The 18,962-nt window shown below is 46.9% G+C and overlaps 1 protein-coding gene across 1 annotated transcript in view; it reads right to left on the bottom strand.

The window, feature by feature from the left end:
- Positions 1–10,803: 10,803 nt before the first annotated feature.
- Positions 10,804–18,962, bottom strand: part of PTK7 (protein tyrosine kinase 7 (inactive)) — a 632,664-nt gene continuing 624,505 nt past the window's right edge. Inside the window, exon 20 of the mRNA XM_085610156.1 lies at positions 10,804–13,774. Within this exon, the coding sequence (XP_085466282.1) occupies positions 13,614–13,774 (161 nt within the window). The 3' untranslated portion in view covers positions 10,804–13,613. The remainder of the gene's footprint in view (positions 13,775–18,962) is intronic.

Genomic DNA, 18,962 nt, shown 5'->3' with positions numbered 1-18,962 from the left:
TGTGGAGTACGCTCTAGGGGGAATTGTCAATGTTTGTTTTTGATTTTGCATAGCATGTTTGAAAGCACTTGGTGGAGCAAAAGCCATAAATAGTTGTTTTGTCTTACGGAAAGGTTTTGTCCTTTCTATGTAATCGAGTAATGCTCTTTTCACATCTAAGGTGTGTAAAGCGCTTTCTGCCACAGAATCTGGTTGAGGGAAGAACACAGGCAACTCAACAGATTGGTTGATATGAAAGGCAGAAATGACCTTGGGTAGGAATTTAGGGTTGGTCCGAAGAACCACTTTGTTTTGGTGTACTTGTAAAAATGGTTCTTCTATGGTTAGTGCCTAAAGCTCACCTACTTTCATCAGTGATGTGATAGCTATGAGGAAAGCTACCTTCCAAGTGAGTAATTGCAGCTCACATCTGTGCAATGGCTCGAAAGGTGGACCCATCAGTCTGGTGAGGAAAATGTTGAGATTCCACACTAGAGCAGGTGGAAGTCTTGGGGGAATGATTCTTTTAAGTCCCTCCATAAATGCTTTAATGACAAGCACTCTGAAGAGAGACTGGAGGTATGCAGCTATTGCAGCAAGATGTAAGTGTATGGATGTGTAAGTTAAATTTGAACACTGCAGATGTATAAAATAGCATATAATGTTTTGAATGTAAGCATCAAGCAGGTTGATTTGATTGTTATTACAGTATATCACAAACCGTTTCCCCTTTGCTGCATAGCAGGCTCTTGAGGTAGGACGTCTAGCCTCTTTGATGATGTTCATGCAGTCTGGTGGGAGATTAAGGTAGCCACACTCTAAGATTTCAGGTGCCAGATCACAAGGTTGAGATGACTAGGGTTCTGGATGTCTTATTTCTACACGGCTCTGCGTGAGGAGATTAGGTGTGAGATGTAGTTTTTGGTGAGGAACTACTGAGAGCTCCAACAGGGTTGTGAACCAGGGTTGGCGGGCCCATGTGGGAGAAACTAGGATTAGTGTCAGGGACGATTGTGTGAGTTTCCGAACCACTAATGGAATTAATGGGAGAGTCGGAAAAGCGTAGGCAAATATCCCTGACCAATTCGTCCATAGTGCATTGCCTCTGGGCAATGGGTGTTGATACCTGGATGCAAAGCTTTGGCATAATGCATTTAGGTTTGTGGCAAACAGATCTATGTCTGGAAAGCCCCACATCTGAAAGAATGGGAGAACTTGAGGGTGTAGTTCCCATTCGTGGATCTGTTGTGTTTGACGACTGAGCAGATCTGCAATATGATTGTTTATTCCTGGAAGGTGTTCTGCGAGGAGATGCATTTTGTGACGTATAGCCCATTTCCAGTTGGTCTGTGCTAGTTGTGACAGCTGGAGAGTGTGTCCCCCCCATTTTTGTATGTGGTACATTGCTGTCATGTTGTCTGTATAAATCAGGACAGCTTTGCCTACTAGATGAACTTGAAACGCTTTGAGTGCTAGAAGAATCGCTAGCAGCTCTAGAAGATTTATGTGAAGCTGCTTTTGCTGCAAGCTCCACATGCCTGAATTGTGTGTGTGTGTGTGGATATGAGCTCCCCAACCAGTGAGCGATGCGTCTGCTGTTAGCACTATCTGTGGAACCGGGTCGTTGAATGGCCACCCTTTTGAAAGGTTTTGTGTATTCCACCACTGTAGAGAGCGATGGGTGCATCTGTCCACCAACACTAGATCTGATAACAGACCCTGAGCCTGGTTCCACTGACGTGCTAAGCATTCCTGCAGAGGACGCATTTGAAGTCTTGCATATGGGACTATTAGGATGCAAGACACCATCATTCCTCGTAACTGCATGAACACTCAAGCTGGTAATGAGTGTCGAGGCTGAAACAGAGTAGAGTCTGCATATTGCGGACACTGGCCGGATTGGGGTAGGCCAGAGCCTTTTGTGTATTTATAGTAGGTCCCAAATAAGCTTGTGTGTTGGACGGTTGGAGATGGGATTTGGAGAGATTTACTGTGAATCCAACAACATGCAGCAACTGCACTGTTTTGTGAGTGTGACATAGACCGCTTTGTTGTGAGCTGGCTTTTATGAGCCAGTCGTCTAAGTATGGGAAGACATGAATGTGTTGTCTTCGTAGATGAGCTGCGACTACTGCCAGGCATTTGGTGAAAACCCTGGGCGTGGTAGTTACTCCGAATGGGGACACCTTGAATTAATAATGCTGGCCTGCTACCACGAACCTTAGGTATTTGCGGTGAGCAGGGTGTATTGGGACATGGAAATAGGTGTCCTTCAAGGCCAGAGTGGACAGAAAATCGCCTTGCTGAAGGAGCGGGAGCACTTGTTGGAGTGTTACCATATGAAAGTGGTCTGACTGAATGTATCAATTTAGTTCTGAGGTCTAGTATAGGCCTGAGAGCCGTCCTTCTTGGGAATTAGGAAGTACAGGGAGTATACACCGGCCCCTAGATATTGTAACAGGACTTGTTCAATAGCTCCTTTCTCTAACAGAGAGAACTTCTTGCTTGAGAAGGATGAGATGTTCTTGTGACATTGCGTGTGATCTTGGAAGAATGTTAGGGGGAAGAGTCTAAGTTCCAGGTAGTAACCATATTGGATAAGTTGTAGAACCCATTTGTCTGAGGTGATTGTATTCCAGACCGGTAGAAATTGGGAAAGACGTACCGTTGAGTGCTCAACGGCCAGCTCCAGCAGCAGCAGGACGCAATCTACTGCTCGGCTTCAGGCACCCATTCACTGCACTGTTGCCCCCGTGACTAAATAATTTAAATCACCAAGGCGGTCTCACGCACTGCCCAGCTGCCTCTAATTTATCAGGATTAAGTACACTACGATTAAACACCCGGAGCTCCTGACTAGTTTTGTTGGTTTCCCTGACTTGCGAACTGGATTTCTTCTTCTTTAACAACCTCCGATTAACTAATTATTCGCACACGACTTGCTCACTTTGTCCTGAAGATGAACCCCAATAATTGGGTTCGAAACGCCGTCGACCATACCAAAACATGAACTCCGTTAAAAATTGCATAAATCACGTACGGAATTCAACTGTTTTGTTGTCAATGCGTTGTCTTTTTTAAAAACTCACCGTCACTATTTCACATCACGCTTTCTATGTATGTGAGCACTCTATAACTGATGTCGTGGAAATAAATATTCGTCACCCCTGTGACCTACATGACCCTCTACAGACTCATCCTTTGCTCCCTACTGAATTGATTTCATCCCTTCTTAAACAAGCATTGGCATAGCCAATCGGTCTCGCCTTTGGGACCTTATAAGTGTTTAGTCATGCAACAATTGCATAACTAAATACTTATAAGGTCCCAAAAGCGAGACCTATTGGCTATGCAAGTAATCGCGGTAAAGTGTGGCGCGCGTGCCCGCGCACCACATGCACTGTGGCTCTAGGTCTGGTAGCACTTTTTGGAGCCCTCTCAATAAGTCTCGCCAGACCAGCGCATGCGCTGGGTCAGACAAGACCTAAAAAGAAAGCAGGGCCCCTCTCTGGGTCACCCCTCGTATCCCTGGACCTTTCTAGGCCACATCTGAACCATTGTTCGCTAAATATTAAGCATCCCTTTAAGCATTGGCAGTGTATGAGTAGCTGTCTGAGAGGAACTTAGGGTTTCAAATTAGAAATCTTTGTCTAAAACCTCCTTATGCAGCTCCACCCCATGATCATGAGCAGCCCTGTTAAGTAGCTCAATATATCCTATATTGTCGTCGGGTGGTGAGGGTCTGGACGGATTTAAATCAGGGTTATTATCCGTTTTTGGGTCAGTGTCAATCTTCCTATGGGTCAGTATCCTGTAGCCTATCCTCATCCCCATCCCCTTCATCCCGGGGGCCAGGTGATGGTGGTGGTGCATTTGTGGGTGTGATGAGTAAGTTTGGATCAGTGGGCGAAGGAGGTGGAATATAAGGTGGAGAAGAGTTAGTACCCACATTTTTCTTCTTCAGAAGAATGTGGTAATCCTCCTGTAGGCCCATTTTCCCTTTTTCAGGAAATTTGGCATGGATATGTCCAGTGTCTGAATTTATTACCTTGTTCTTTCTGTTTCGGATCCGAAGGTGGAACGTCGGACCGAGGCTCTTTTGGTGAAGTCTTTGGTCGCCGATTTCGGCGTCGAAAGTTTTGGCTCCGAAGATTTACTCTTCGATAACGGTGGAATGGTTACCACAACATGCTTCGGTTTTGACTCTAGCCCGAGCCAGAAGGCTTTTCCTTGTGCTTCGACACCAGTTTCGAGGGCGGGGCGCCCAAAACTTTTTCTCGGTGCCGACCTTGGCCCAAAGGCAGAGGAAGGACTGGAGCCTTTTTGGTTTTGTGTTGCTAGGGCAAGGGGGAATCTATACTCCCGGTACGCTGACCAGGTGTAACTTGCTCCTCTTCTTCCATGTCGGAGTTGGCCTCGCACACGGAGATATGTTCTGCTTCTTCGGCTCCTTGAGCGTGTAGTTCTTCTCCATCGGAATCTTCGCTGAAGATGTCCGGTGCAGAGCCACCCTGATGTTGCATTTCGTGACGTCGAGCAGACGGTCACGGAGCATCTTTTTTGATCAAAATGATTGGCACGTGTCACAGTCTTTTTCGTCTTGTTCCAGAGATAGGCAGAGGTTGCACACTTCATGCATGTTGGTGCACGGAAACTTAGCACAACACCAGGGACAGAGCTTGAATGAAGTCCGGTCCATCGACTGCTATCGAGCCCGGCGTGGGTAGGCCCAACAGCCGTCCACGAGTTTTCCGATCGAAGGTCTTTGTGTCGAAACGATACCCGGAGAATGTGAAACGCGATCGAGAAACAATACCGTTGAGGGTAGTGGATTGCACGTTGAAGGGAACCCCAAGAAACGTTGCCGAACTGGAGCGCAGCAATTTATACCCGAACCCGATGGCGTAAAAAACAATCTAACAATGGCGTCGATGTCCATGCCCACTATCACTTAAAGGAGGAGTCACCTACCTCGTGACTGGAAGAGACTTCTTCGAAGAAAAACAAAGTGCAAACATTCGGACCCAACACTAGATGGCAGGCTATGCAAAGCTTGTGATCTACAGCTCACATGCCTCAAACAGTTTGTGATAGTGTTTCATATGATGTATTTGGTCCCACTGAACTTTTGGAAATACCACATGCATTTAAAATTTCTTTAAATGAGATCATCACCTCGAGTACTTTCTCTGACAATTGGGACTTTGAAACTGTAACTAATATGCTGTCTGATTTAGAACACACTGCTGCATTTTCCAGTACTGATTTGTATGATAATACATCAGATGTTGACACCATGCATTGTTACCAACTGTTAGACCTGTCTGCTTCGGAGAGTCCCCTCACACCATGATTTATTTTGTTCCCCCGTGCCTCCTAAAATTTGTCGCTTTTTATTTGTCTACCAGGACCTTTTTGTGTGTTGTCCCATGGGGCTAGATGCTCCTTGACGCTCAGTTGCTCACCAAGTTCCTGGCACCTATGTACAAGGCGCCTGACGGAACCGGTGGCATTACACACTGAGGTTGTCAACCCTAAAATGGTGGACACCATTGTCCCCTATGAGAGTGACTCCCATTGGAGTCCTTCTGACCTCTGACCCTTTGGAGGTTTTGGCGCACTCTGTGTAACCTGCAAACCTGACAGGAATCCCCTCAGAAGTTACAAGTACACAAAATGGCTGCCTTAGGAAGCCCAGTATGATGGCTCCTAATGACCAAAAAGACACCTTGGAAGGGCCATGTCATTGACACAGCCAGGGAAGGTTCTAGAACCTTCTGGCTCGTGCTGGCACCCCAGGGCACTGGCTACAAAAGGCCCAGTCCCTGGCGGCCATGATGAGAAAAAGTGGAGAAGAGAAGAAACATAGAAGAGGACTTGACACCAGATTGACACCTGCCCTGTTCCCCCCCCCGAGGCAGCTGATAGCGCAGGCCGAAGTACAGCCGAGGTTGTTGGCGTGGACCCTGACTGGCGTTCCAGTCAGAAGCGCGAGCAGTGACCTCTCGCCTTCAGCGCCTGGCCAGCGAGTGCCCAATTGCCCCTCAGAGACTTTGGCCATAGTTCGAGCCTCCCCGCCTCCCCCAATGGTGAGATCGCGACTGCGACCCTTGACAGGGCCTCTTCAACTTAAGTGCCTCCTGGCGGGCGTTCGGACGTGATGTGCTGCGCTGGGGCGGGGAAAGGCTGGCCTTCATTTGGGCGAGAGTACCGTCTCTGCCCTGCCCGAGTGACTTGGGGACTGTTGTTGTGGGCGGGAGCCCCCCCCGTGAGTGAGATCGGAGGGAGGATCGCGGAGCCCCTGGAACCCCCCTTCGCCCTTGGGAGAAGGGCCATACTGACTGGAGCGCTTACTGGCGCAGCTAAAGTGAGGTGGGACCGTCTCTTCCCCTGAAGTTGCCGCATTGTTCCGGGACTGAGGTGCGGCTCCAATTTTGAACTGTGCGCGCAGGTAGTTTGACCCCTCCGGCAGCCCGTTCGACGTTCTGAGGACTCGTGAACTGAAGCCGCCTTCGGAGACCCCGCCTGCGTTGACAGAAGCGCACAGACTCCTCCGGCCGCAGTAGTATTAAACCGGCTGGCCGCGGAGTGTAATTTTCGTAGTCATTGTATGTCTTTATCTTACAGATACACGCGCAATATGCTTTAAGTGCAACTAAAGGATTATCACGAGTATCTTGTGCCCAGAGAGCCCGAACCCGTGAACACTTCAAAAACTGTAAGAGCGCGCATTCCGCATTAAATGGCAATCTAAATGTGTTTACCCTGAAAGTGATTAATTGGTGGCAGCGATACCAGTATGACCCGGAGATATTTATGTGAAACGATCGGTATCTAACTTGCTATGCAACTGTGATGTTTTGCTGATATTTATTCCAGTCATTGCTGATATTTATTCCAAATGTATTGAATCCTGATATTTATCCAGCATATTTATTTATTAGAGTCCAACCATTTACTCCTACGCAACCAGTACACAGCTAATCAAACCCATGTAAGAAAGGTGAATGTGATTAACTAATTGAACTTCTTCCAACCCAGAGAACTTTTACATAAACGAAACGTATTTTTCTATAACAGTGGTGTGGTGTCCTTTTTATGTGGTGTGCAGGGAGTTATTATTTGGTCATAGCCGGCTTAACACAACAGCCTTCTACCGCCTTGTCACTCGAGCCAAGCTACCCCACTTTGTGCTGGGCTTGCCCATCGCAGGTCCAACACCAACATTAAGGTCATCATTTTCCTGCACAAAGCAGGTATCCCACATAATGTTTTCACTTCAATGGGAACATTGTCCAACACCACCAAAAGGTAGTTCACAAACATTTCCACAGAAGTATGCTTATTTGGATTAACACTCCAAACCGGACATCTTATTATAAGGTTGCCCCTGCACCTGCAAAGAAAAATATGCTCCCCAACACAAAACAGATATACTCTGCTTCCTTTATTTCCGAACTGTATGTACAAGGCTTCTACTTTTGGAGGGACAACTTAAGACACAAAATATGTCTGGGGGACAAAAAATTGGCAAGTTCAGGAAACTGAGGCCTTATTTAGAGCATGCCCCATTCCACAGGAGATCATCTTCCTGAACGACACTTTGCAACCGATTTCCTGTCTTGGGTTAGCTAAGATAAAGGATTTGAACACACCTCTGATTCCCTCACTTACAGATTTTGAGGGTTGGCAGAATTACACACAGCATAGTGAGGATACAATAGATTACAGTCTACATGATTGATCGTACAATTCATCAGACCCCAATTGGAAGGGATGGTTGGTTTGGTCTATCGACACAAATAGGTGTCAATCGAGATTCAGGGGTACCACCGAAGGGTTTAGTATCCATAGGCCTGATTAAAGTAACATACAAAAAGAACACTCGGGTGGTGACATCTTACAGTGTTGGGAAGTTATGCCGAGAGAGTGGCTAAAGACTGCAACACTGTCCCTGGTGAAACAACACTTGTCCATACTCTCAGAAGACATTTAACCTAGGGATTTTTTGTTAGGTTCCCAGAAACCACGTCAGGATAGCTTCTTATATACTATATACACACATCCGGACCTTGGTGTTATGCCAACATCATCAACATAAGTGAGAAACCTGAAAGTGATCATGGACTACAGGCTATATGTTGATTTGTAAAGCACACTAATCACACAAGAGAGTACTCAAACACTTGAGAAAGCATGCAGGCATGTGGTCCCAAGGAGCTTATACGAAGGGCCAGCTCTTCACCTTCTTGCGGCACTCAAGCAGTGAGAATGCGGCAGTGATGTTTCGAGGGAGGTCATTCCATGTCTTGGGTGCTATGTAGGACAATGAGCGAAGGTGTCTGGTGGGTTGGTGAAAGTGTATTCGGCTGTTCAGGTATTCTGGTCCTGTGTTGGGTAGGCACTGCAAAGTTCCTAGGGCTACTTCAACAACAAAGATAGAACATAATTATGAAGATATATGATTATGTGTGGCTGGGTTGTGCATATATCTTAATACCTCCACTCAACGGCGAAGCCTGTTCTGTGCCCCATCGGCTAAGTAAACATGCAGTAACTACATATAAAATAACACGCAGCTTAAATGAAACACAAATGCAAGATTCTTTTAAACCAAAGCTGTTCTTAACAGCTGAAGGGAATGACAGCTCGTTCTCTGAGTCCCCACCAACAATACTAAGGTATATGCCAGCCACACAATCGTATATCTTCATCAGGTTACGCTCGTTGACTTATCTCCAGCATCACGTTCACCATTTATGCCGTGGGATTCAATCATTAATAAGGACGTGCCAGTATCAAGGCCACGAACTCCGCCTGTAAGAACACTGTCTTACACTCTGTGACATTGGTTACCTGAAATATAACTATTGGAGGTGGTTCTCCTGAGGACGGCAGCTTTCTGCCGAAACGCTCGTTGAGACATCTTGGCCACCACCCTACAATTATGTTAATCCATGAGATCTTTTTTCTTTATGTACTGTAATGTTTGTCAGGCATCTAATCAATTTACTATGCTGACAATGTGTACAACATAATAGAGTGAGGTATGTGTGAATGAATGGATGAGTGACAATAGTCAGTATGTTGTGTATATATTTTTCTGTAACAAAATGCACATATCTAAAAAAAACTTTTTTTAATGAATTTATTTCACAATAAATATTTTTGTATTTTTCTATCCCTAGTGTCACTACTTATTAATATAATTATGTTCTAGCTTTGTTGTTGAAGTAGCCCTAGGAACTTTGCAGTATGTATTTCCCTGCCTAGGTGTACTTCACATTAGTATCAGGGGCCCCTTTGTCTTTCCTGTGTTGGGTAGGGCCTTATATGCGAGTGTGAGAACTTTGAATTGGCTGCACTTATGAATGGGAAGCCAGTGAAGCTTCCAGAGGTGCGGTGTGATGTGGGACATTTAGCAGGAGTCGTGTGGCGGTGTTCTGGATGGTCTGGAGCCATTTAGGAATTGTCGGGAGATTCAGGCATAGAGTGCTGCCATAGTCCAGGCTGCTGGTGATGAGCTTGTGTGACGGTCAGTCTGGTGCTCTGAGGCAACCATAGGCAGCACGTATAGGATGTGGAAGTAGGAGGTGCACTCTGTGTTGGCTTAAGCCGTTATGTTGAGTTTGTCGCCTAGGATGATCCCTAGAATTCTTGCATGGTCTGTGGTGATGGGTATTGGTCCTAGCTCCGACAGCCACCAGGTGGAATCCCATGGGGAGGTCTTGTTGCCAAAGACCAGTACTTGAGCTGCAGGCAGTTGGTTTGCATCCAGTCTGCTAACATGGTCATGCAGTTGGTGAAGTTGTTTCTGGTGGTGGTTGTCTTGTCCATCAGCGAGAGAATGAGTTGGATGTCATCAGCATAGGAGATGAGAGCGATGTCTTGTGATTGGATGATGTTGGCGAGTGGTGTCATGTATATGTTGAAAAGAGTGGGGCTGGGGCAAGATCCCTATGGGGCTCCGCATATCAGTTTCTTGGTCTCTGATGTGAAGGGTGGCAGCCCTGACCCTTTGGGTTCTTTCCGTAATAAAGGAACAGATCCATTTCAGAGCGGATCCTTGTATGCCAATGTCGTGGAGTCTTCTGATGAAAGAGTTGTGGGAGACAGTGTCCAAGGCTGCAGAGAGGGCAAGCAGGACGAGGGCTCTTTCTCCTCAGTCCAGGAGGACTTTAATGTCGTCGGTGGACGCGACGAGTGCTATTTCAGTGTGGTGGGTCTTTCTGAAAACTGACTGAGTGTTGTCTAGAAGATGGTGAAGTTTGAAGTGAGCCTACCACAAAGATACCCCATGATTACCCTATGGTGACTTTTCCAGCATCTAGGCTACCACCAACCTTGTTTAGGTACACTTTTACTTTGTAAACAGACTCTTACCTGGGGGGTTATGCTCTGCTAATTGAATTCAGTCACTTCAAATGATTACTGTTGAGTCGTCTCAACTTTCAAGAGAGTGAATCATCCACCGGGTCAGCGTCAAGCAAGTGAAGCTCAAATGATATTCTAGACTGGGACTCTAGCTGGCTATCTCTCTGTACAAAAAGAAATGGTGGAACCATGTTTGTTATACAATTCATGAAGGCTTTGAAGACCTGGCTCTTTCCAGGATTACTCCTGAATGTGGACACCACACAACTTATACTGCTGATCTCTACGGGTCATCAACGGTAATCATGGGGTTTGGAAACAAGGGATCTGACTACGATGCGTTTCAGACCCTCTTCAGGTGTATTCAAGCTGCACAAACGTATTTAAAATCTTCTACTAGGTTCTTGCCTCTTGTTTAACAGAAAAGACAGGATAAAGAAGAAAAACACATTAATTATAAAAGTGATTCTTTATTGAGAGCAGCAAGTAGAAAAAAACCATAAAAAACCCCTTTTTTCCTTGTTGTAAACGTCTGCATGAGGGGACGATGGACGGACACTAATAGGGGTCTTGTGTCTGACCGAGAATAAAAAACATTACCAACAACTGGCACAAACTGGGGGTGTCTCCTCTTTCAAACTTTTAAAAAATAAAAAATTGTAACATATAAAAACAAGTCTGACCATAAAATTAATTATACAAAAGGCGGCATTATACCTTGGTAAGCTAGTGAACATTTCCTTCATATGCCAGGCACTTAGTGTTTCAGTGATTAATAGGAGTAATAATTAGTTGTGTTTCGTGGTGGTCCCTTACTGAAGGGGCCCTGACTCCAGAGGGGAGCAGGGTTGGGTGGGGGCTATGCCTTTAGATATGGTGATATGCTATAATGCCACAAACAAATACTAACAGTACCGTTATTAAAAATAATATACAAATGCAAAACAAAACAAACAAAACCAAAACCAAAGCGCGAACCTTTGGAATAATGAGACTGGTTCTTGTGCTCTTCCTATGAGGGTCTTGGTATTGAATGATTAATGCAGTATCTACATGGCAAACCAAACATGCATGTGCACACGCGTCACCAGGCAATGAATATGGCAGCGACCCAGTACCTGCTACTCGTGTATATGGGAGGACACTGACCTTGCCTGTGTAAAAAGTTTACAGTCCACATGGGATGAAAAAAACAAAGAAACCATTGATTGAAACAGCTGCAAAAGCTGCGTCTGGATGCGAAGGGTTAGTAAAGGTGAGTCGAGAGGACAGGAGGGGGTCGCCATGCACTTTAAGTGTCAAACCAAGGCCAGCTCTGGAATGAAAATGAACAGTTTAGATCCTATTGTATGGTGTGTCTGGGACAAAGGAGCTGGCTACAGGAAGTGTGCAAATGCACCAGAATGTATACAATGACTTAGAGCAGCTTCAGGTGCACACACGTGATGTCACGTTTGGGAGAGGTGCTCTAGAATGACAGAAGTGGCTGTACGATCATTGGGAGAGTCCTACGCTCAAACACACGGCCGGGGACCGCAGTGAGAGACACTCCTAACCAGAAGGACCACTTACAGCGGGGACGCCTGGATGTCGGCCAGACCAGCTCATAATCTAGTCCTGGGGAGAACAGGATTCTAAGTCAGAGGAATGGATGCCACCGATCCCGAAGGCCGGCTCAACAGAAGGCCTAACACGAGTGCAGAGAGAGCCTGCTTCATAGCACAGGTGCAAAGTGCACGAGCATGGGAATGTTCTGGACACGGAACTGTGAAGCACTGGGGAAGCTGACCCTGCTGGATAGGACAGGTGTAACCCCCAGGGGGCAGTGGATCCTGGAATACAAGTCTGCCACAGACAAGAGGGGGTGGGACCATGCTGGAAAGAATACATGCAATGCATGTGGAAAGTATCCTATGTGCAAGCGATGGTACTTGATCCTACGAGACATGTGTAATGTACAGAAAAAGAACCTGCCTGGGTATGAAAGGCGTAAAGCATTAGAAGAGCAGATCCCCCCCCCCCCCCCCCCCCCCCCCGGTCAGGATAGCTGAAAAGCAGAAGGGAGCAGGTCCTGTGGGACAGGATAGCTGTAAAGCAGAAGCAAGCGAATCCCGAGGGACAGGATAGCTGTAAAGTAGAAGGGAAAGGTTCCTACGTGACAGGATAGCTGTAAAGCAGAAGCAAGCGAATCCCGAGGGACAGGATAGCTGTAAAGCAGAAGTGGGCATGTCCTACAGGACAGCTGTAAAGCAAAAGGGAGCAGGACCTATGGGACAGGTGAACAGATAATACAGGACAGCTTTAAAGACAAGGGGCACTCGGTCCAGCTCGATAAGATGGCTGCAAAGCAAGGAGGACTGGATTATGAAGGGTTGGATTTATATAAAGCACAGGGACAACAGACCTGACTGCGTAAAATAGGCATGAGGGTTCCCGCTAAACAGGATGGATGTAAATCAAAGGGATCCAGCTGGATGGATGTAAAGCACAGATAAAAGCACCCTGCAGGATTGGACAGGCGTAAAGCACACAAGTGGATTCTACTGGATAGGATCCATGTTAAGCTTAGGTGAGTGGATCGAGATGGATAGGATTAATGTGAAGAACAAATAAGGTGAACTATGCCTAACTGGACAATAGGGAATTTGCAAAACACGAAGGTGGATGATGAATCAGCTGTACTTCAGAAGTCAAGGAATGATATGAAACACAAGGACGAGGGGTCTGGAGAATGATAATAGGATGAGAGACTAAGGCAGGAAGTGTGCATGGCATAACAGCCGCTGTGCTAGTATAGCACGGTTACATATTGTTGCAGGACGTGCCATTACTGTAGCCAAAAGGATCTCAAGTACAGTTTATGCAGTCCATAGAGTTTATGATCACTCCGAGGCCAAGCTTGGTTTTCTCCTGATTCTGAAACAAGACGGGGTGTCATCGACAGACGGAACCTGCTGTAGCCTGATTCTTGCAGACACAGACCGAAGATCTAGCATTACTAGTTCCATCGGGAAACGTCAATAGCCTCTAGTCGGACAGAGGTAGAGCTGGATGTCCAGGTCTTCACTGGAGGAAATGTAGTCAGGGTCAGATCTGCTGAACAAAGGCCATGGGCTCACCGCTCAGTAGAATAGAGCCAGAAGTTGCTAGTCCATTGCTTCTCCCAGATTGAAACGTTTTAGACTCTGACTCATGCCTGTAGTGGAGACACGGTGCAAACACTGCAGTATATTCCAACCTTGAACTGTCCTTGCCCATGGTCAGATTTTAGTGTCAGAAGGGACATCCCCGAGTGTGTTGGCAATCTCGCTAAATGATGGGCGGCCCTTGGGGCTGGAGGCCCAGCAACGCTGCATCAGTTTGTAGAGTTTGGAAGGGCAACCGTCAGGCAGGGGTAGCTTCATCTTTCCGCTCTGCAAACCTGAGGGCAAAGAAAGCGTAAGGAAGACGTCACCAGGTGCATGTTATTTCATGTGCTTACATACAGTCTAGAAGAAATAGGCTACTTACCTGTAACAAGAGTTCCCTAGCGTCTGTATCTTTCATAGATTCACATGCTTGTATTCCCCAGTGGTCACGCTGGGAATCCCCAGTGGTTTAGACACGGTGGACCACACCATCCTACTTAACCGTGTCAGGGCGGCTGGTATCGGAGGATCAGCCCTGGTCTGGCTCTCCTCCTTTCTGAGGGACCGCACCCAGGCGGTCCGTCTAGGCAACTTCACCTCCACTCCCCTTCCTGTCACCTGCGGGGTTCCCCAGGGTTCCTCTCTCTCCCCTCTTCTCTTTAACCTCTACATCTTTCCTCTTATCTTTGCTCTTCAGCAGCTGGAGGTCACCGTTTTCAACTATGCGGATGACCTCCAGCTCATCTTTGATCTGTCCTCCTCTTCTCTCTCGGTCACTAACTTCCAGTCTACTATGACATTCATCAGGGACTGGATGAACCACAACCATCTTAAACTGAACCCTGACAAAACCGAGTTGGTTCTTACTGGTGGTTCATCCAGCCCCTGGAACTCTTCCTTCTGGCCCTCTTCCCTCGGTCCCGCACCATCCCCCTCCCCCACTGTCAAAACACTGGGTGTCAAAATGAACAATCAGCTCACCCTTCACTCACACATCAGCTCCGTGGTTTCTTCCTGTTCCCTCACTCTTCGAACCATTCGCTCTGTATCCCGTTTTTTCTCCCCCCAGGCTCTGAAGACCATTATGGCCGCCCTGGTGATTTCGCGTCTGGACTACGCCAACGCCCTTTTCCATGGAATCCCAGCTTACAGCCTGCGTAGACTCCAAGTCATTCAGAACCAGGCGGCCAGACTGATATTTGGCCTTCCACGTTATCACCACACCACTCCCCTCCTGATAAAACTCCATTGGCTCCCTGTGAAACAACGTTCCCTTTTCAAAATCGGGTGCATGGTCTTTCAGGCCCGTCAGGGCACTGCCCCTGCTTTCATCACCTCACTCATCAAACCCTACGTCCCCGCTAGAGATCTCCGGTCCTCCTCCAAGTCCCTTCTCCAGATCCCCCGCTTTTCGCGCAAAAAGTGGGGCGGGTCCAACTTTTCCACTCTGGCCCCTTCCTTCTGGAACTCCCTCCCTGACAATCTCCGCTCCGCAACCCAATACCTTCCTTTCCGCAGAGACTTAAAAACCTTCCTATTCAGCCAGGCTTTCCCCGCTTAAAAACTATCGCCCCGGTCTTCCTTTCCCTCAGCCAATGAACCCTCAGCGCCAAGAAACCGCTAGGTGTATGCTGCGCTCTACAAGTGTTTTAAATTAGAATTAGAATTAAAGAAAGCGTAAGGAAGACGTCACCAGGTGCATGTTATTTCATGTGCTTACATACAGTCTAGAAGAAATAGGCTACTTACCTGTAACAAGAGTTCCCTAGCGTCTGTATCTTTCATAGATTCACATGCTTGTATTCCCCAGTGGTCACGCTGGGAATCCCCAGTGGTTTAGACGACAAAAAAGATTGTTAAAACGGTAATGGGCCTAAAAACAGCTTTTGTTTAGTAGCCGGTTCACATTACTGAAAAGCACCAAAACCTCAGCCAATCAAGCGATAGCACCAGCACTTTATTTCCCCCTGGGGGACACTCTAGCTCAGATTTTTAATGTATGAGGGTGTCAATCAGTGAGTCTCAGAAAGGGAAGGACGGTGGGTAATGGAAATCTATAAAAGGTAACGATGCTGGAGGGGAGATGGTACAGGTGAATAACTTGTTTCTACTCTAGGACTGTATTGTTTATAGATTAACATTCTTGAATTAGAATAGTTGGGACTCTAATGCACATTAGTAAGTAGGATTCAAGCTCACCCATCCAAAGTGGCTGGATAGATTTAATTGTCCGTACAAAAAACTTGATGAAAGTAGGGATTGGTGAATATTTGCTTGTTCTTCCCGGTCATAATGTGAGATGTTGTCCCTTCTGTTGAAAAAACTCTGGCTGAGTGTCATCACTCCTCTAAATGTTTTTTTGAACCAATAATGCAGGCTGAGGGCCATCTCAACCGTCCTTGCTTTTGGAGTGATCTTCCTCTTCCAGACTGACTGAATGTCACAAATATCTTGTCAGTTTACCTAATGTCTTTAGTTTTGTCAAGATAAAATGTGAGGCACCGGCATTCAACCAGAATACAGTGGCTTTTTGGCATAGGAGGTAGGTTTTGGAAAGAAAGAAGAGAACAACTGGCTCATAAAGGTGGAAGAGTGAGGGGACCCTAGGATTGGGGTGCAGTACCACCTTATCCTCTCAGAAATAAAAAGGGTTTCTGGACTAAAAACAAATTGTGCAGTTTTCCTGGAAAGGAACTTCAAATTCACATTGTGAATAGGGTCAAACAGCGGAACCATGAGGTATCAAAGAAGGGTGCTGAGCTACCAAGGCAATCGTGGCCTTCGCTGGAAGGAGAACTTGAAGTAGCTCTTTCAGAATTAGCATGATAACCAATTGAGAAAGGAAAGAAGAACAATGTCTGTATATGCGAAACGCAGCCAGATGGATTTGGTGAGAGGTAATTAATATGATGTATATGAAATGGTTACTGATTTGTAGTCCTGGTTCTGCTTAATAGGAATCAAGTCAAACATTAGAATAACTTCTTGCCGCAAGCATTTACCCCGGAACACTTTACCCATTTTAATCGTGGGAGTTTCTGGATTTACTATGCTGTGCATAGACTTTGTAGCGGTTTGCTATTTTTGTGGCGACTGGGTGGAAGATGAGCGTTGATCGTTGAATATATGTTGGAGCACCTTCTGTCCTACTTGTGCTTCCTTGTTCATCTGTATGTCCACGCAGTAGTGCTTAGTGAACGTGTGCACTGAAGCCCAGGTTGCCGCCAGGCATATGTCCTGAACGGGCGTGTTTGCCAGAAAGGCAATTGTTGCCCCCTTCTTCCTTGTGGAGTGTGCCTGTGCCCCCTCCGATAGTTCTTGTCCTGCCTGCCTGTGGCAGAATTGTATTGTTAGCGCGATCCATTGTGCGATGGTGCCCTTGGTCACTGGTCTACCCAGGAAACTGGTAGCGAATGACACGAAAAACTGTTTTGTTTTCCTATGTTCCTTAGTTCTCTCTATGTAGTGCATCACCGCCCTTCTGGCATCGAGAGTGTGAAGTGCCCTCTCTGCGCCCGTTGTCGGGTTTTGGAAGAAACTTGGTATTTGAATGGTCTGGTTCATATGGAAAGCGGACACCACCTTTGGCATGAAATGTGGGTCCGTCCTCATGACGACTCTGTCCTTGTGGATCTGTATGTAGGGCTCCTGTAGTGTTAACGCCTGCAGTTCGCTTACCCTGCGTAGCGATGTTATTGCTACCAGGAAGGCTGTTTTCATGCTCAGCATTTGTAGTGAGGCTTTGTGTATGGGCTCAAAGGGCGCCTTCATGAGTTCAGTCAGGACTAAGTTGAGGTTCCATGCCGGCGGCGGCATTCTTTTCGGTGGTGCTAATCTTTTAGCTCCCTCGAGGAATCTCTTTACTACCCGAGAGGTAAAGAAACTTCCTCCAGTCTCCCCTCGTGTGTATGCTACAATCGCCGCTAGGTGGACTCTTAATGACGACGAGCATAGATTAGATTTCAGTAGGTGTGTGAGGTATCTAAGCACCGTTGATTCCTTGGTCATTTTGTTTTGCAGTTTATTTCTGGTGCACCAAATAGTAAACCTTTTCCATTTATCTCCATAGCATTTCCGTGTCGTTGGCCTCCTAGCCTCACGCAGCACTCGCATAGTGCTTCGAGGTAGCTTAAGGTGTGCGAACTCTAGGTCCTCAGGAGCCAAGCCGCTAGACTGAGGCTCTCTGGCTCTGGGTGTAGAACCTCTCCGTTCTGCATGGAGAGTAAGTCTTTGATTTTTTTGAATTTGTGTGGAGGGCCCTCTGCCATCTCCACTATATGAGAGTACCACGTTTGTCTTGCCCACTGTGGTGCTACTAGGATCAGCGTCATGTTGCTTGTCCTGCATTTGTTGAGTACCCTGTGCATCAGTGGTATTGGTGGAAAAGCGTAGGCAAATGTTTTTGACCAGCTTATCCATAGGGCATTCCCCTGGGATTATTTTTCTGGTTGTCTGGATGCGAAGTTTTGGCATTTTGCATTCTGGCGTGTTGCAAATAGGTCTATTGTCAGTGTACCCCACCTTCTGAAGTAGCCTTTGCGTTTCCCATCCATTGAGCTCCCACTCGTGGGATGCCGAAGTCTGCCTGCTGAGCCAGTCCGCTTCCACATTGTCCTTTCCTGGAAGGTATGGCCAGCAGGTCTATTTTCAGTGGGATTGCCCATCTCCAGATCTCCTGAGCCAGTTTGGATAGGGGGGAACAATTGCGTTCCTCCCTGCTTGTTGATGTAGAACATCGTCGTAGTATTGTCTGTTTGTATCAACACTCTTTGGTTGTACAGCTGCCTCTGGAAAGCCTTCAGGGCTAGCAGGACAGTCTTCAATTCCAGGTAATTGATATGTCTGACCGCATCTGCCGGAGCCCACAGACCTCTCACTCTGAGCTTGTTCATGTGTGCACCCCATCCCCTCTGGGATGCGTCTGTGGTGATGGTCACAGTTGGGTTTGGAGGTGTCAAGGGTTTCCCTGTTGTGATGTTTTCCCTGTTTCACCATGTTATCTCTTCCTGCACTGCGTGCGTTACAACCACTAGATCCTCCCAACTTCCGTTTGCTTGTGACCATTGTTGTTGCAGCCATTCTTGGAATGGTCTCATGTGTAGGCGTACATTGGGGACTAGGTGTATGCATGACGCCATCATCCCCATGATCTTGCTCGCCGTTCTCACTGTCAGAGCTCGCCCCTTCTGGTAGAGACGTGTCTCCTTCAGCAGGGCTTCTGTTCTCCTGTTGCTGGGCATGACTGTGTTGTTTATGGTGTTGATCTGTGCCCCCAGGAAGATCAACTGTTCTGGTTCCATTGATGATTTCCCCCAGTGAATCGAAAACCCTAGACTTGTTAGTGTATTTGTCACTATTTCTGCGTGTTCCTCGCACTTGTCGCGAGTACTTGCTTTGATGAGCCAGTCGTCCAGGTAAGGGTATACATGGATCCCTTCCCCTCCAAAGGTATGCTGCTACCGCTGCCAGGCATTTTGTAAA

Source organism: Triturus cristatus, chromosome 6 (genome assembly GCF_964204655.1).
Source record: "Triturus cristatus chromosome 6, aTriCri1.1, whole genome shotgun sequence".
NCBI lineage: Eukaryota > Metazoa > Chordata > Amphibia > Caudata > Salamandridae > Triturus > Triturus cristatus.
Note: the sequence above shows the minus strand (reverse complement) of the source record. Positions and strands in the feature narration are given on the sequence as shown.